This window comes from Pelodiscus sinensis, chromosome 28 (assembly GCF_052426305.1).
Source record: "Pelodiscus sinensis isolate ZL-2025 chromosome 28, ASM5242630v1, whole genome shotgun sequence".
NCBI classification, from domain to species: Eukaryota; Metazoa; Chordata; order Testudines; family Trionychidae; genus Pelodiscus; species Pelodiscus sinensis.
This window is the reverse complement of record NC_143079.1, coordinates 8878868-8898571: the sequence shown is the minus strand read 5'-3', so window position 1 is coordinate 8898571 and position 19704 is coordinate 8878868. Positions and strand designations below refer to the sequence as shown.

General features: G+C 40.7%; 1 protein-coding gene across 1 annotated transcript; it reads right to left on the bottom strand.

The window, feature by feature from the left end:
• Positions 1 to 1925: 1925 nt before the first annotated feature.
• On the bottom strand, positions 1926 to 19490 carry BNIP3L (BCL2 interacting protein 3 like). The gene is made up of 6 exons (XM_075910815.2): positions 19291 to 19490; positions 11345 to 11531; positions 8980 to 9052; positions 6887 to 6990; positions 5977 to 6126; positions 1926 to 4642 (listed from the first exon to the last, which is right to left on the bottom strand). The coding sequence occupies exons 1-6, from the start codon at positions 19373 to 19375 to the stop codon at positions 4594 to 4596; spliced, it is 648 nt and encodes a 215-aa protein (XP_075766930.1). The 5' UTR covers positions 19376 to 19490; the 3' UTR covers positions 1926 to 4593.
• Positions 19491 to 19704: the final 214 nt, after the last annotated feature.

Sequence of the window (19704 nt, the reverse complement as noted above, 5' to 3'; positions counted from 1 at the left end):
TAACTACAAACAGAGCCATCAAGCTGTTCTAATGAAATGTTTGATTAAAACTTTTCCAGGGTCAGCCTCATTAACACACACAAGTCCTTTTTACATGAACCGGACAGCTCTTAGAAAGAACAACTCTGAATTATTCAGAGTCTTAGTAGCCCAGCTGAACTGGGGGACTAATAGCCCTCTGATTGCTACTTAAAGCACATTGTCAGAGCAAAAGCAATCCTGGTCTATCAAATTTTATTACATTTTCTTACTTCGACAGATCCTGTACTATGACTGGTGAAAAGGATCTGAGACAGATAAATACTGTGTATTTTTCTCAATCATGGCACAGTAATTATGTAACTTTACCTTAACGGGCTACTTATAATCTCTCTGCTCTAATAAGGCACTCAAAGAAAGAGTTTCAAGATGTTGCCTATAATTTTCAAAAGCACCTAAAATCTCAGATGCTCAAGTCCCATTTTCAAAGGGGGCTTAAGCACTTCAGAGCCTAAGTATTACTAGACGTCAAATCGTAAGTACTTTTGAAAATAAATTTTGGGGGGCATTTCAGTGAATTAGGTGCTTTTGAAAAGTTGATGTTTTATTTCTTAAACTTTTAAAAGAAATTTTGCATTAAACAAGAAAAAAATCAGGTAGGAAATAAAAGGGACACAAAAATTGCTATTAAAACGTATGTAGGTAAACACACACACTTTTCAACTTCTCCAATACTTTGACACCCTAAAGGTAAGTAATAAGATTATGTAAAGGCAGACACTTAGCTGATGTAAAACGTCATAGTTCTACAGACTTAGAACAAGGAATAGCCACAACTCTTAAAATTGCATTTATGATTGAATTAGGAGGATCTTAGAAATACAGTTCGGGAGACAATGGAGCTTAAAAGCACAATACACTGTTCTTACTTTCAGCACCACAGTCTTCCTGGGATAGGAGATCTAGGTGCTGGGAGAGGATGGAAGTAGTGAATATAGCTGACAAGCAATGTTCCCTGTAAGCTGTGTGCTTGTACAGCTGCTCAGAAAAGATTCAAATACCACCCAGCTGATTAACAAAGAACCCAAAGTGAGGTGTTTTGTTTCTACTGGTGGTGCACATTTGCAGATGGATGGAAAAGATTAGAGGGAACACTGTTGACAAAGGCCATATTTTAATTATTTTTCAGCATAAAAACTTGATTCTGTTTATAACTCTGTAAAAATGATCCCTCTCTAATGAAGTAAACTTCCTGGTTCATTGAACTCATGATACAGCTATTACAGTAAAACTCCAAGTGTCTGGCATCCAGTGGTCCGGCACTCCTGATAGTCCGGCACCAACTGGAATCCAGAAGTACTCCGGCCAGCCACACAATTGGAGCTGCCCAGAGGCAGCGGTGGAGAGGAGGAAGAGGCAGGCAGCTGTTTAAGGTGGGCGGGTGGGGGTGTCGGCGGGGAACAGCGCGGCGAGGGGCGAACCCTCTGCCGTGTTGCGAGGAGGCGGTGGAAGCCCCGCGCAGACGGCTTGCAACCGGGGAAACTCAGCCGCTGGCTTGTAAGCGGCAGTGGTGGAGAGGGGGCGAGAGCCAGGCAGCATTCCCCGCCAATCCACCTGCCTTAAACAGATGCCTGCCTCTCCCCCCCTCTCCACCACCGCCTGCAAGCCGGCTGTATGGGGCTCCCACCTCCTCCCCGCAACATGGCGGAGGATTCGCCCTTCCCCGCGCCATTCCCCGCCGACCGCCCCATGCAGTGCGGGTCCCGGCAGACCTGTCATAGCACCCCGCTGGAGTACCTCCCGATACTCCAGAATATCCGATAATCCGGCACCCCCTGGGACCCAAGGGTGCCGGATTATCGGAAGTCTACTGTACTTCATAAACAAGCAGTGGCATAAAATTATTCATCTTCCCTGAAGAAAAAAGGATGTGGTACAAAGTGATCTTACACACAGGTTTCTCAGAGCTTTAATGGCACAAAATGTTTATAGCTACAACTTATACATGTACTGTAAACTGTATATAATATTACAAAGTGCTAACTAAATATATGAAGGATGCATAATCACTTTGGCTCAGTTAACTTCAATAATTTCAACAATTGGATCATTTTAAAAATGTGAATTTCTAACAGAGTCTTAAGTTTTTACTTTTCAAAACAGAGTATGTGCTTGCTACAGTTAAGTTAGCTTGCCACATTTTTGTGTATTTTTGCTTGATCCTATTTACAAATATTTTAAGCCAGTTTTCACTAAACATAAGAAAAATGAAGCCTGCATTTTTTTTCAAAACTGTAAACAGGTATAAAGCTTTTAAACAACATTTATCTTAACAAAACTTCAACTATCAATAGCTGAAACCCCTTTTCAAATTATACAACAATCTTTTCGGTTCATTGTAAAATTAAAAGTTGTAGACTTCCATCCGAAGCTTATATTAGGGCGTCAATAAATACTGCATTGTATCATTGTATGATAAGTGCTACAGTGATCAGGTATTCAGTTTTCAGTAATATTTTCCAGGAACAATTTTTAATCTCACAGCTTTTTGGAATATTAGGACATAGCTGTATTTATCCTCTAGTCACAAGCTTGTAACACATTAATGCATCAAGTGTTCTGCAGATGAATCACTCTAATATGAATGGTGTGGATTTTTTTAAATCAAGGTATTCCTTACTTAATATAAATATATTTTTCCACTATTCCAATTTTCATACAAAAGGTGCTATAATTAGTACTAATAAAGTATACTAGCCTCTTTCACCTTTCCATTTTATTTCGGTCTCTAAAATAAGGCGATTCATACTAATAACAGCCTTACCACTTTTTAATTCCACGTCTGGATGAAACCCAGTACCCATGCTTGAAATAAATACGTGGTTGTAGATAATTCAAGTGCTATTAATATTCAAGATTAAAAGAAAAAACAAAATCTAAACAGAATGGCTTGACTACACTTTCACCCTGGACTTGTCTTAAAACCTACTAACTTTCTCCTAAAGGCTATGAGAAGTGGAGAATAAGATGAACACATTTTAGAAATGGATGTCATACTTTGCTCTTTGCTTCCTCAGGTGCCTTTTTTAAAGCAAAACTTCAACTAGGAATTAGCCTCCAAGCTTGAACTATCTTTGCCATACCAAATCAGAAACTATCTGATGCAAGCAGAAAATGTAAGACAGCTGTTTCTTTCAAACTCACTGACCAGATTTTCTTAACTTCTGTCAGCCTATTCCATTTACATGAGATTTTGCTAGTTTTAAAATTAATATTGGTTCCCTAAATATTTAGTATTAAAGTCTATATAATATTTATTTATCCTTATACATGTATAAAAACAGTATTCTATCCTTCAGAGTCATGCTACATGTTTTGAAATCCAATAAAATCTATTTAAGGACAGAGCTAGGTCCTAATACTTTACAACAATTTGGTACTAAAGCTTCACATTTTGAAAAAAGGTGTCACTGAAGGAGGACAAGACAAGTGTTCCCAAAGATAAAAGTTAAACACCAGTGAGAACTCTATCTAGCTACATGAGACATCACTAGTGACCTTAGAATCTATGTTATTCCCAAAGGGAGACTGTACAGTAAACAATGAGAAATGGGAATATTGAAAACTTCTCTAAAGGAGACATTTAAGAGATTTGCAACTTATGCTTCTTTACACAACTGCAAGATTGTTCCCAACAGGCAGGTCAAATGCTTTGAGTAGCTACTGAAACTACCACAACTTTATTACTGTAGGTGGTTTCAGGAGATTCCCCTTTTTACATGGAGTCTAAATACACCAAAAATATTTGCATTCAATCTGCTTTTATAAAGGAAAACTTTTACATTTAAAATTTTCCTGTAAGGAAAAAGTTTGCTTCTTCACATGCAAGCAAAGCAATTCCTCTAAAGTTTTGTAGGTATTAGATCTTCTTAGCAGAAACAAGGAGCCTACTTCATAGAAAAGACAAGATTATGACAATTATCTAGTATTAAATTACGCTGATGACTTTAAGTTATTAACCTGCTTTATGTTTTTGCAGTCTTTGCCTCCTGCAAAGTAAAATTTATGAGCAAAATAGGGGGATAAGTAAATTCCCTATAAAGCTGGGTTTAATATGTATTTATTCTTTATTGCCAATGATTTTTTACTTTGATTTACAGCCAACAGGTTTCTAAAAACAAAGACTCACTTTTACCCTAACCAAATTTTAGTTTCGTTTGAAGAGATTAGCTATTGTTAAACAGTCAACTTTTATCCCATGAGCAGTTGCAGATTTAAGTCAGGTTGTACTAGAGGAGGCAACAGCATTACTAATAAAATTATAATCTGCTGGTGGAATTTTATACTGAAAGAAGCCCTTGCAATGAATAGACAATTGTAAAGTCCGTTAGGCAACTGATGTGTTTTGCAGGCCAAATGGTGGGAGAGAAGGTGGGTAGTCAAACATCTCAGAGTTCTAATACAATACTGAATTCCAAGAGTTACTGGAACCTGGATATGTAAAGAAAGGGTGGGACTGGGGTCATGCTTAAAATGATCAAGTTCAAAAGTACTAATGTGACTATAACATCTTCACAGGTCACATGGATTTCCAAGTTTTGTATTCTGCTTCTTTCAATAAGTGCTGGCTGAAGGTGTGGTCAGTCGTTTTCCAATGTAGATGCTGAAACAAACATAAAACATTGTATTTCATGGAAACAGTTCCCATCACAACAGTCCTTGTTCACGTCACTGTTCTAGTATGCCCTTGTCGATAGTTTCCATTTTGTGATGTTCTTCCATAACACCTCCCCTTCTCTTATATACAAATGTCTGCATCTAAACACCTAACTACAAAGGTTGAGATTTCCAATAGAGCCCAAGGGATACAGGCACCCTAATCCCACTGAAATTCAATAGGAGGAGGCCAATTCCCTGAGGTGCCTTTGAAAATCCTAGTCAAAATACATACAAAAAATATTTAAACCACACAGAAAGAAAAAAATTAACACACGCTTTACAACTTTTGAGTGTTATGAGCTTACAAAAAGGCAGATCTCTAACAAGTAAACCTAGGTAACACCTTTAATTTATTACAGATATATACATTTTTGCTACAAGATAAATATTTTCTTTTCACATTATCTATCCGGCTAGTTTAGCCAATAACCACGGTAAGGAAAAAATCATTTTCAAGAATATGTTAAGGTCAGAGTGAAAATTCTGCAAGAAATAATTGAATTACAAGTTAAATAAAAACTAAAATGTGGTATTTTAAGCGTACATTTCTCTGGTACTGACAGAAGAGGACTGAGATAGATATCTGCAAACGTAAGATCATAAGAACACTCTTTCACTTCTAATTACAGAAATACTAATAGCATTGCTGGGCTATTTAAAAATTCAGTAGTGAATGTTGCAAGACAGGTACACAATGCTATGTGTATATTTCCGTTTCTACTTTCAAACCCTTACTTTCAGTACAGTCATACAACTGAAGTACTGCTAGCCACTCAGAATCAGTGAGAGCTTGCAGTAAAATGTACTATTCACATGGGTCTGGAACACTGATAACACACAGATTTTCCTTGCAGCAAAAAAGAAAAGTGACTATCATATTTATGTTTAGTTTGTACTTATTTTCCTTTTTTTACACTATAGTCTAAGGAATTTGAATGGAATGAGCAAATGAACAAGTAGGTCATGTAACAGGACACTGCAAATGTTATTTGCAATAGGTTTTAAGAGTCAACTGAGGTCATGGATTTCATGACAATCTGTGCATTCTGAATGCATGAACATTCAATCTCAAACTTATCCTACAATCAAATAAATAAATGTGTCACTACAAAGGGGGTTCTCCCTAGTTCTCAAATATATTTGATGTATCAGCACCATGTCAAAATAATCTGGTCATTCTTATTGTGCTCTTTCTTGGATTAGTAATTTTGGATTAGTAACTTCAGTAAGTATGCAAACAATAAAGATGCAAAGTTTAAAATTAGTCTTTGTACTTACCCCAGTCCCAAAGCCAATACATGAGATATAAACAGAGATGGAATGAAAATCTTAAGGAACTCTGCAGAGAAAATGCCACCTTTCTTCATAGCACCACTTCTTCTCATACTTAAAGATACTGCACGTTTAGGATGTCTGAAGTGAAATTCTCTGAAAGGGGAAAAACAAACAGGAATATTTCAGAACTGCATAGAACTCTGCCAGATTTTTTCAAGGTGAAATAAGCAGGGAAAAAGTCAGATTGAAAAGGGACCTAAGAGAGATACTGTATAAGATAGTGAGGAGAGACCACTCACTCAAGAACAAAGACAAAAGGAGTAAAAGCTGAACAGATTGGGAGAGGGCATTTCAATGCATGTCTTTCTTAGTAATAGCCACATTTTTGTTTCAAACAGGGACGTAAAACTCTCCCAGATACAGAAAGCATCCTGCAGTTTACTAAACACTTTGCACTCAAATGGCGCTTTCCATTCAGGAGTATCAAAGCCTGATAAGCGTGTCTTGTGTCCATATGGCGTCAGTGAGCATTATACTTATTTTACAGATGCAGAAACCAGGATGCAGAGAGTTTAGATGACTTGCCCAACACCACACCAGTCAGTAAGCCGTTACTAAATAATGCTAGCTCCAGATACCAAGCTCTAGCAAGTAAAGAATTGTTATTGATATTGGAAAAAGTAACTTCATATTAAGCTTATTGTTGGGTTGCTTTCAGTAAAAAGATCTGTTATGCTATTACATTTTTTGCAGTGTTTATTGGCTTTATGCTATCCACCAAGGAAGACCCAAGTCTTCAAAATATTTTTCTGTGATGATCCTATTTCGAGTCAGAATAATTCCATATATGTGCAGCATGATTCTTCTTTCTTTCTTACAGAAGGACTGGTTATTAGTAAAGGGTTCAACTCACTTGGGAGGAATGTTTTCAGGCCTACTCGACCAATCTGAAACCCAGTCAGCACTTTTCTTCAAAACTTCCACCTCTTTCTCTTCTTCTACTGCTTCTTCTTCAGACTGAAAATATACATGGACATGCCCTGTAACACCACTTTTCAGCTATTCTTCATGGTAGTAATTTTAAGAGCATCAACTACAGTGTGAAAATAAGTAGCAGATGTTGGTAATATTCATTCTATTGGTCTGTTTCTGCATATGTTGGGGTTGGGAAGAGAAAGGCAATGAAGACTGAAAAGGCATTCTTACATCAAAAGTTTATTTGGGTCCACTGATGTTTCTGTGTCTCTGATAAATGTATTTTATCAAATACTTAAGCAATTTCACTGTAATGATATTTAAATATATATTACAAGCTAGAAAGAAGAACAATCGAAAGGATGATTTTAACAACCTGCCTAAGCTAGTGTTGCATAAAATATTTTAAATGTTCACTAAAACTTTAGCAAATCTTAAATCAAATGTAATCAAATTAAAAGTGCAGTATTTCTGTCTAAATTGTACAAAAATATTTTAAAGAGTCTTTCAGGCATTTTACCACGGTCAATGTCAAACAAATCTCTCGTTTGGTATTTTACTACTGTTATTTAACATGTATATTGAAGTAGACCATAGCTAGTTCTGGGCCTAACTACTGAAGGCACTGTACAAGCACTGTAGTCCCTGCCGCAGAGATTAATGCCTCCCTCTCATGAAAGTATAGTTGTCTGCAGTGCTTGATTTGTAATGAAAGAGGTGCCAGGGCTCAAACAATTTTCTTTACTTTATAACTGATGCAGAAGCCCAGAGGAGCCAGTGCCATGAACTGCCAAGCCAATAGCTGTTTGTGTTACATTACCATGCTGTCTTCTCCCTGCTGAATTCAATGAGAGCCTCAGACCAAATTCAGCCTTTAGCAAAGTTACATTATGCCACTTGGGAGTACAGCTTAGTTGAAAGAGGCACCAAAACAAGTGGAAAAAGGGGATCTGTGCTGAACTGTAATAGGGAGATGGCAACCCTGATCAACAAAACAAAAGGCAAAGGAACTCACTCAGGGTGGTACAGGTCTCTATAGGGCTACAGTAGGGTGACAATCCTATTGTTTGGCCATCCTCTGAGAAAAATTTAATGCATAGTTCATTCTTTCATTATTGGTCTCAACTCGTATAGCTAAAGGCAGCATATTCATAAAATGACCAAACCAAGAATTCAGCAGTAAATTCCCTCCATTTGGTGGTGTTCACATTACTAAGAATTGTGAGCTGACTAACTATGGAATGGCTAACTTGAATTCTTAGGCAGTAGTCCTGACAACTGATAACTTACTACCATACATACATTCAATAACATTATTTCAAATTCAGGATTGGTCTCTTCCACTCAAAATTTGAAATTTCAATTTTTATGAAGCCCAAGTTTTATAAATACAACAAATACTGTAACTAGACTTTTCCCCTCTTCCCCACTACTTGAATTTAAACACAAATAACTTTCTCCTTCTGTTTATTAAAACATAGGTAACTTTAATTATACAAAAGCTTTAATGACTTCTCAAATATTTACAATAAGCAAAAAGGGATAATTTTGTTTACACAGTTCTAGTCAAAATGTTTCCTTAATTTTAAATGATACTGTACAAAGAATATGGCACAATACAAGTAAGTATCATTATTCCAAAAGACTAAAGGACATTTCCAGATTTTGAATAAACGGGTTTTCGATAAGTAGAGTATACCTGTACTGAATTGAAGGCCAAGAATATTATTGGATACTCAGCTGTTTCCATACTACATTAATAATGCATTGCTGGACATTAACAGTTTAAAGCTGTATATTTCTTATTCCTTTAAAGTACATAATGAATTTGATTTCTGTTCTTCATCCATGAAAGCATGGAACAAAGTTTGCAATTTTAAATATTTGACTGCAGCTCTCTAGCATGCTTCACTATTTTTTTTTGCCTCATCTTGATATGAAACTGTCTATTTACGACAGACAATACTAAGCCTTAAACATTGCTCTCCTAGACAATGTGTCATGTACTTTAGAATTTACTGGAGAAAATACCTGGGAACTATTGTCCTTACTCGTGTGCATTTCCACATCAAACATTATCTGTCCATCTTCTTGAGGGGAAGGGCTAAAGGAAAGAATGATGATGTTACTATCACTTTGGGATTTCTTAAGTATGAGTTTATTAGTTCAATTATATCTGTAACTTGTATGTAGAAAATTGGAAATGAAAAACAAGGATTCTTCTATCCTTAATATCATTATGTCTGTCAAGGAAAAATCCTCCGAGCTCCAAAGATTTCCCATATTTCCAGTTTGTTCCTATTTTATTCCCATTTCCTGCACTCCCCACACAAACTACTTCTCAGTTAATCAGAAAGTGATGTGAAGCATCAGCACATTGACTCCGCTGTAACTCCAGCCCTGGCACAAAAGACCAAAATGGAGTCCCGTACTCTCATCCTCTGTGAGGCAATACATTGTTACTGTTACACTTACTGATCACTGGGACATTTACTGATCTATAGTAAAATTAACCTCCTTAAACAGTCAGCCAACACTCTAGCAAAATCTGGTTACCGAAAAGGTGGATCCCTAATAAGAGTTTGAATAAAACTTTTTGGGTATTTTAAAAGTGGCTGCTTAAAGGACTGTATCTGCAGGAGGAAATTCTGAATGAGGTTGCACAGTACACTAAGGAATTTATGTGACACACCAAAATCTCTTTTAATAGTTAGTAAATTAAGCCAAAGGAATAAATATTTTTATTTTCAATATTAAAACCTGAGTACACTTTATTAAAGAGAAACCCATTAGCAACATTCAAATCCAGATGGGGAAAAATGCTAGAAAACTTAAAATCAGGATGATACAGTGTGATTCAGAGAGAAGATTTGATTGCATCAAAATTCTAGACACTCTTGTTTAAACTGATTTTAGCTCATTAAAAAGACGGATAATGAATAAAAATAGCAAATTACACCGGTATCAAGACTTTTCCTTTAAACTACTCAATAGGTGGCTTACAGCCAATATCACTCCTTTCTACAAATATTTTATGCTACAGGCTGAGAAAAAAAGAACGGAATTTGTCTTCATCTGAGATTTTTTTAATCTGACAGTATTTAAATTAAAAATTCTGGAGGAATAAAAGGTGCAGGTGGAGAACAAGTCCTTACCTTGCTAAGCATGAAAACAAAAAAGTTACAGCCACTACCAAGCAAATGTTTCTAGTTGAACTGGAAAGTGACAAACTATGCAAGTTAGTGGCAGCTTATGATTTCCCAGCGATAAAGGTATAGCAAACGGTTTGATTTTTAGTTAGAGAGTAGGGTGTTTTTTTTTTAAAGAAATCTTTTTTTTTTTAACTCTTCTTGTTCATTACACTTGATAATTTAATAATAAAATTACCAAGTTAATTTCACGTTCCATCAAGACTCACTGTACATCTGATCTAGCTTGATATAAATGTTATGTACTTGATACAGCAAGAAGTGAGCATTTGTCCAGCAATACAAGAAAAAAGGAAAGGGATGCCCAAGGCATCTTAACACTTCAACAAATTCTGAAGGAGAACTACAGTGAAACATTAAGAGTTCTCTTTTTTTTTGACATGACAGGCAAGATTATTTTATCTGACATTAATAAATACATATTGTCTTTAAGGGCAAAAAGTAAAAGGGCTTTTTCATATAAAAATACTTTTTTTTCCTCCCCAGTACCTTGTCTGTGGGAGGAGGAGGGAGCTTGTAGTCTATGCTATCACAGTTGTGCATTTATTCTTGCCTGGACACACAGTATACAGATAAGTAATATAAATGTAGCCGTGTTAGTCTGGTCTAGCTGAAACAAAAAACAGGATTATGTAGCACTTTAAAGATTAACAAGATGGTTTATTAGGTGATGAGCTTTCGTGGGCCAGACCCACTTCCTCAGATCAGATAAACCATCTTGTTAGTCTTTAAAGTCCTGTTTTTAGCATAGAGATAATACTGAGTAAGTTACTTTATCAGTTTTTCAAAGGCAATTTATTATATTTTCACCATAGTGAATACAATTTTCAGTCATAGGATCCTTTTTCTTACCTATTACCTTCTTTTAAATGATCATGAACCAGTTATTGTGTCACTGAACAACGCTAATAAGAGATTTCACACTGATGTTGATGCAATTTGTTTTATTCCTGTTTTTTGTTTAATTTTAACAACTATTTGTTTTTCAAACAAACCAACTTCTGTACAGTTTAAAGCTAGTGAGATTCAGCAAGTATTCCATATGGCACTTTGGCTGACTCATAGATGCAGAAATATAAAGCTAATAAAATCTGTCCTTGATTAAAGCATCAAGAATGGAAACTGCATCACATAACACATGGGAAAGCGAGTACTTCAAGAGATGTGATATGGCTGTGTTTCCTTACCTGTCACAGTGGGAACTACTCCTTGAACTACTCTGTCCTGATTCATGCTGGGCATCCAGAAGAATTTTTTCCATGTCTCCATTGTGAATAGAGGATGATGATGGGACATGTTCCAGGCCTCCATTTTTCCCACTGGCATTATCGTTGCTATTGCCATTGCTGTTCATCTGTAACTCCACCCAGGAACCTGTTGAGCCAGCCAAATGGGTCTTTAAAAGCAGTGAAATGAAAACCTCACAATGTTTTATCACTTACATGCAGAAAGAAGACGAACATGGTGAATTCAGATAACACCCACTGATGGCAGAAAAAAAATGTGCATAAACAAACAGAGAAGACAAGAATGTCAGGTTTCTTTTCCCCTCATTCCCTTAAGTTAACTGTAGACTTAAATATCTTCAACTTAATAGTCTTGATTTGAGTAACTAGAAATAATAAAAGTCATTCTCCTCCTTCACACTATTTTTTAAAATCCCCTAACAGGCATCCCTTCATATGTATCATGTTTAAGCTCCAAATCCACACTACATAGCTTCACAACTTCACTCTACCTCCCCACCCCACCAAACCAAACAAATTCCATTCTTTAATACGCCCTTTGTTTTTCCCCCCACTTACAATTCATGCCTTCCCTTCCCTTCCCTTCCCTCCCCTCCCCCCAATGCCCCTTCAGCTTGGAATAACCTCCCTTTAGCCAGATGGCAAGCAATTTCCTTTTCCTCTTCCCAAACAAATCTCACTTCTTTCAGCTGGCTGTCCAATACCAATCTCCTCTCCATTACTGTTTGTTACCCCTTACATCAAAGTTTCAATAACTGGGATATATCCAATCTAGGGATGTGAAATGTTAAGGGTGATGGCAACCGGTTAACAAGTGAGGCTTACAGGTTCCAGCTAACTGGTAAGGGCTGGAGTAACTCCCCATGTGTTGCTCTGGTCTGAAACAGCCATTCCATAGCGGGCCCGGGTGCCCCACAGGTGGGGGCTGCTCTGTCTGCAGGAAGCCTGTCCTGTCCCAGACAGGATCTGAGAGCTGGGAGCAGCCCCAGCATAGGGCTGGGAGCAGGAGCCCCACAGAAGGAGTGCTTCTGCAGCTGGGCTGGAGCAATCCCCTGTCCCGCTCCTGTTTAATCACTTAACCTGTTAAAATGTTGGGTCAACATCCCTAAACCAATTTAGATTATACATTCACAGATCTATGAATTATCAGCTCCTTGAGACAGGCCCCTTGTTTTCCCACAAATTTAAAGAACCATGCTATAAAAGTATAAACTATCTGTATGCTTTGCAACTAAGTTCGCTATATTTTGCTGGAGTTGACGTTTGTACGCTCACATGTACATTCAGCAGTTTATTCTACATATGTGGGAAAACTGGGATTCTCACTTTGTAATATTTTGAGGTGGAAGGAAAATAGCTGTTTTACAGTCTAAATCACTACATTTTTAGTTTACCATTTTCTAATTTGAGTAGTGCAAATAATTAGAGCCCTGCAAATCTCTGGATATAAGCAGCAAAAGCTGTATCTGCATCCACAGATATGGAAATATCCGTTGCTCATTTTTGCAGATATGAATGCAGATACAAAATTTGTATCTAGAACCACAAAATTTTCAGATATCTGCAGATCATTTTCGCAGATTTGGATACCAATTTTATATCCATGCAGGGCTCTCCAAATAATTATTACTAACATAGCTGACTGTTTTCATGCAACTCATAGTTAAACCTATTTTTGCAGGGAAGATTTATAGACTAAGCACTACACTTAAGTCTACATATATTCTAATTCACCCTGTCTCTGTTCTTCAGCTAGTTTTAACTAGGGATGTAAAGGACCAGTTGACTAGTTGCTACCTCCCCTTGCTGCCTCTATCAAATAGAGGCAGCAAGGGAGGGGGAGAAGAAGGGGGTACTTAAAAGCAGCAGCCCTGCACAGAACCCAGGGCCAGCTGGGGTGTCCCCAGCTGATCCCAGGCTTCAAGTGGCACTGCCGCTTTGAAATGCTGGGTGGAGCCCGGGGTCAGCTGGGAACTCTCCATCTGATCCCAGGCTCAGTGTGGCTCTGTTGCTTTGAAATGCAGGGTGGAGCCTTGATCAGCTGGGGGACTCCCATGCCCACCCCGAGCACCATGAGGACTGCCAGCAGGGGCTCTTGTGCATTTCAAAGCAGAGGCACCTGCGTGGAGCCCAGAGTCAGCGGGACTTCCTGCTGGCCCTGGGCTCAATGTGGACTTCCAAGTTTGAAATGTACAAGAGCCCTTGCTGGAGCTCATGTACATTTCAAAGGTGGAACTCGTAAGGGCTTATTGACTAGTCAAGTAGTTGATGGAAATTCCATCTCAGCTGGATTGAAGAGCTATATGCATCATATTAGTACTGTAAATCTATGCTTTAAACTATTAAAATAGAACATAATTCCATCTGCAAACAGTACTAAAATTAAAATGCAACTTAACATAAAACATGTCACCAGAACATTAAGTGGTAAGAGATTTCAGTTAGGATATTTTGGAAACCTATTTTATCATTGCCCATTCAAATGCAACTGTGAGTTTTATTCAAACTCATCTGCATCACTTGAGAACACAGACCATTTTCTTTTTACCTGAGTAAATTATTTAAGAAAGTTGGCATAAACTGACACAAATTAAGGGTTTTTTATGCATAAAATCCTATTCTTTGGTGCAATAATTTTACATTTGGTGTTGCTTTTGCTTTAGATGGCTCAAGCAATTCATTTTATGCCTTTTTAAGGCTCATCTCAGACTATATTCAAATTCAGAGTACAGCCTATTTAGTCTGAAGAACTATGCCATTGGGCTACTACAAAGTACTTTGTTGTAGAAACTATTGACCGCACCCCAGGCTCGAGAAAAAAGCCCCCGCCAGCCCACAAGAACAAGCCGGTGAGTAGAGTGCATGGACCCTGCTGCCCTGGGAAGAAGCCTGTGGCCAACCCTACTCCTGAGCTCCCTCTTCTTCCAACTCCCTGCCCTGACTCCTGCAAATCTCACCCCCTTGTCCTATGCACCTCCTTACACCATCTCACTCTCATACCCCGTGTACCCAGCCACTTCACCTGAGTAAGGATGTTAAATAACTATTAATTTACTAGTCAAGTAGTCAATGGAATTTCTATCGACTACTCAACTAGTTGATAGACACTTCCGCATTCCTCCTTTGAAATGTATGAGAGCCCCCGCTAGGGCTCTTGCGCATTTCAAAGTGGAAGCGCCTGCATGGAGCCTGGCGTCAGCGGGGACTCCAAGTCCCCTGCTAATCCCGGGATCAATGTGGCACTGCCGCTTTGAAATGCCACGCGGAGCCACGGTCAGCTGGGGACTCCCCAACTGATCCCGGGCTCCTTATGGCATTTCTGCAGAACCCGAGATCAGCTGGAGACTTAGTGACTCCCCAGAAGACCCCGGGCTCCGCATGGCATTTCAAAGCGGCAGCGCCACACAGAGCCTAGGATCAGCTGGGACTCCCCAGCTGACTCTGGGTTCCGTGGAAATGCCTCAGGGAGCCCGGGGTCAGCTAGGGAATCTCTAGCTGACCTTGGGCACCATGCAGCTCTGCTGCTTTGCAATGCTGGGACAGCATTTGCAATGCCCGGCTCAGTTCTGGCTCGCACCAGGTTCAGAACCTAACCCTGCTGTGACTCTGCATTTAAAGTGTATTAGGAGCCAGGTGGACAGGCAGCCTGGTAAAGTTCCAGCTCATGCTGGACCCAGGAGCTCACACACCCTCCTCCCCCGCCTTAGACAGGGGCTACTGCCACCCCAAGCTTCTGCCTCTTTATCAGAGGGAGCATCACAGGGCGATAGGCAGACAGACCACGAGGGGAGCTGTTTTTTAAACTGGCTCCCCTCGTGAACCAGCTCCTACCTGGAACCCTGCACTGCTGCCTCTGGGTGCATCTACACTGCAGGGTTTAACTCGAAATAAGCTATGCAAAATGAGCTATGTCAATTGCGTAGCTTATTTCGAAATAGGGAGTGTCTACACAGCACTTATTTTGAAATAGAACACTGTTCCTCCAACTATCCTTATTCCTTGTACAATGAGGGTTACAGGAGTCGAAGTAAGTTGTCCTCCAGCTTGACAGTATTTTGACACTATTCTGAAATAATTTAGCCCTCATCTACACAGCAGGCAGTTATTTTGGAATAACGCTAGTTATTTCAAAATCTATGTATCAGGTAGACATACTCTCTGATACAGTGGCTGCTAGCTTCGCCTCTGGGGACTACAGTCGACTAAAATTCGTGAGGTTATCTGACTATTCAATTAACCAATGTTTAACATCCCTAGATTGCAGTAGAGGATTAACCAGAACTGACTGCAACAGACTTTGTTTGCAGTAAATTGGGACTCAGCTGTCCCTTAAGCCTAGACTACAAAACACAAATTTAATACAACTTATACAGGCAGTCCCCGAGTTGCGAACGGTCGACTTACGACTGTTCACAGTTACGACCAAAAATATCGTAAATGGCGGACCCCGAGTTACGAACGTGATCCGTGCTTCCGAACAGTGCGGTCACGTGTAACTCAATGGGGTCCAACTTACGAACAAACCGAGTTACGACCAATTGCTTGGTCCGTAACCGGTTCGTAACTTGAGACAGTCTGTACTAAATTGAGGAATTTGGTATTTTAGATTAAAGTTGTGTTAAAGGCATATTAGAACAAACAAGATAAAACATGATTAAATACTCCTCCCATCAAAAGAAAGGTCTAAGAGAGTTTACATGACAAGTTGCACGTTGCTAATTCTCCATCTGACCACTCATCTCTGATGAGTCAAGACATGTTTAATGAGTGTCAAGGAATTGTGATATTAAGCTTAAATGTTGTCTCTCACACACTTCCCATACAAGACTCAAGAATAGCCACAAATTGCTGTTTGAAAAGGTGCCTCACGATCCTCTCAAAGACCCTGTGTTATAAACTCTTCCTCTGGCTCACATGGGCTGGATACAGAATCTTCTGAAATCCATTAATACAACTTCAAAGTGATAGACAAAAGTAATTGCTGGAAATCAAGACTACTCCCTTTTCCTCTGTTTAAAGATCCAAATATGCTGGCTGGCTGTTCTACTGGACCTAGGAGCACCAGCAGCAACATTATATTAGAAAAATATTTGATACTAGATTAACCAAGTCAAAAATTTTGCTTCTCAGCCCCAAACTAACCTCCCCATATGGTAACATTACTCCCCCATGGGAGAATATTTCATTTAGTCACATTTGTAGCTTGAAGCACCACACCAAGGACGGGCACTTTATTTCTCCTGAAATTTTAACCAATGACCAAAAAGTATGCATTTTGTTAAAAATTGTGTATTTGACATTTCTCTCAAAGAAACTTCAGCACTTTTATTTCAAAAAGCAATGTCATGCACCTTTAAAAATAGTAACTTAGTCAAGCAATTAATACATAGAGTGAGAACTCCGTAGGCTGCTCTTGCAGGAACCCTACAGGATGCCTCACCATCTTCAATGGGAATGTACCCCTGTGGAGTTTACTTGGAAATTAGGACCTAGATGTTTTACATTGAACCCTCTCTTGTTGCTCCTATCTTAGAGACTGAAATCTCCCACACTGTCTTACCACCAATCAGAACAAGGAAAAAATAAAGTATGGAAAAATATTTGCAAGTCACAGATTAACTAGTTTGAAGTTGGAGAAATAGACATTAGATTTACTTGTACATGCTAAATTTAAGATGAAGTTTTCAAAAAAGTGAAATGAAATTCCATCAATATACATTTCTATATTGTGACATGTTGACTGCACTAAAATCTGACCAATGTCTTTGCTTTATTTATTTTTGTGAACAGTAATTCAAGGCCAACAAGTCAGAGAAACATACTGCTGTAATTAACATGAGATTCAATGTCACCAGACACAAAATGCAATGGCAATGTCATTATACCAGCATAATCTACCCTGATCTAATACATTTCCCACTGAGTTACCACAGATCAATTAGCTGATCCTATTGATATATTTTATGGATAATTTAACAAACTAACACGGAGAGAATGGTTAATTAAAACATTTTGTTTTACCATAGCATCCTTGACATTTAAAAGCAAACCAAAATATACATTAAATGGCTGTGCCTTTGAGATGCAGAACACAATTAAACCAATATGAGATCCTAGATAAAACCACGAATCTTCCACACAAGTATTATCCTAGGAACAAAAGGATGCCGCAAAGCAGCTGACATACATGTGGTATACAGAAGAAAATAGCTCATGTCAGTGATGTGGATGGAATAAAATCATTCCCACAGTAAAGCTCCTCCCCACTTCCTTGCTCTTAGAACCAGCCACTAAATAAATTCATTCCCATCACAAAACAACCTGCTCTATCTCCCCATTACATACCAAATCACTGAATAAACTCACTAAGATCAGAGATTCCTTTACCACCTCCTACATCCACCTTTCCCCACACCTCCTCATCTCATAGTTGTTATTAACCCTGATACTAAAATTCCAGTGCCCCTCCTGCACTTGACTCACCTACTATACTTGCATCCTACCCACAACAACATACTGAGTTAAATGTGATTTCCCAGATATCACCTCAACTCAGCCATGCAATTAGCCTAGCCTCACAACAAGATAACCTCCTGAGCTACACCAGACTAACACGGCTACATTTCTATCACTCCTGCCTATGGTCCCTTTAGCTGCCTCCCATTATGACTGCAGCCAATTCCATCTCCCTTTAACTCCTGAACACTCTTTCCTTCAGTCATCTTCCCGAAGACCCCCCAGCCCTTATCTTCACCCCAGAGTACACAATACACTTCCCCTCCTCTGTCCAATATGAAAACCCAGACACACACACACAGCATTTAAAGATCCCCCAACACCATAAGACCTTTCCACCCTTCACACCTTATTCCTCCTCCACAGCCCAGTGTACCCTCCAACCGCTGAGCCCTTACATATTTTCTATTACTCCTCCACACCCTAATGTACACCCAACTCTATAGACCACCCCATAGACACTATCCCTCCTCCACACCCCAGCGCACACCCCCCCCCCCCCCAGAGACCCTCCACATTCATCCTTCACACCCAGGTGTTCTTCCCCCACAGCCTAGAGCCCCCCCAGATACCCTGAATCTCCTCCACACCCCAGTGTACCCCGTGCCTTCGAGCCCCCCAGATACCCTGAATCTCCTCCACACCCCAGTGTACCCCGCGCCTTCAAGCCCCCAGATACCCTGAATCTCCTCCACACCCCAGTGTACCCCATGCCTTCGAGCCCCCCCGATACCCTGAATCTCCTCCACACCCCAGTGTACCCCGCGCCTTCAAGCCCCCCAGATACCCTGAATCTCCTCCTCACCCCAGTGTACCCCACACCTTCAAGCCCCCCAGATACCCTGAATCTCCTCCTCACCCCAGTGTACCCCGCGCCTTCGAACCCCCCAGATACCCTGAATCTCCTCCTCACCCCAGTGTACCCCACACCTTCAAGCCCCCCAGATACCCTGAATCTCCTCCTCACCCCAGTGTACCCCACACTCGAGCCCCCCAGATACCCTGAATCTCCTCCTCACCCCAGTGTACCCCGCACTCGAGCCCCTCTCCTATTCCTCCTCCACACCCCAATACCCCCCACACCCCATTGCCCCTCTACGCCCCAGGGCACCCCAAAGGCCCTCAGGCTGCCAGCGTAGCCATAGGAACCCCAACCCCACAGAGCCCCCCTCATCTATGCTGTTTCCCTCCCCCCCCCATCCGGACGCAGCCGAACCAACTCTCCCCAGCAACCCCACTGGCCCGGAGGCGCTCGCGCGACGCCGCTCTCCGCCAATCCCAGCCGCGAAGAGGGGCGAGGGGGGGTCGCGCGGCCCGGGGGCCCTCCTCATTTCCATGCCATTTGCCTATGCTAATAGGCGCGCACTCACTGTTGAGGCCCGGCTCGGCGGGCGCCCCGTCGGCCGGGGGGTTGTTGTTGTTGTGGTGCTGCGGCGGCTCCGGGGGGCAGGACATGGCGGCGCGACGCGGTGGCAACTGAGGAACCTGCGGGGCTGGGACGACAACAACCAGCCGGAGCCCACCTCCTCCCCCCCCGCCTCCCGCCGGCTGCGCACGCGCAGCCCGGAGGCACCGCCCCCCTCCGACTTCAGAGGCGGGCGGCGGCTCGCGTCGCCGGACTGCGCAGACGCCGCCCCGCCGGCAGCACGCCATCTGCAGTAAGTGCGCATGCCCTTCCTCGCAGCGCCGCTTGGCCATCGCTGCGCATGCGCCCCCCGCCAACGGCCTCTTTCTTACGCATGTCCCACTGTCAACATTTTCCCCGCCCCGCTCATTTCTCAATA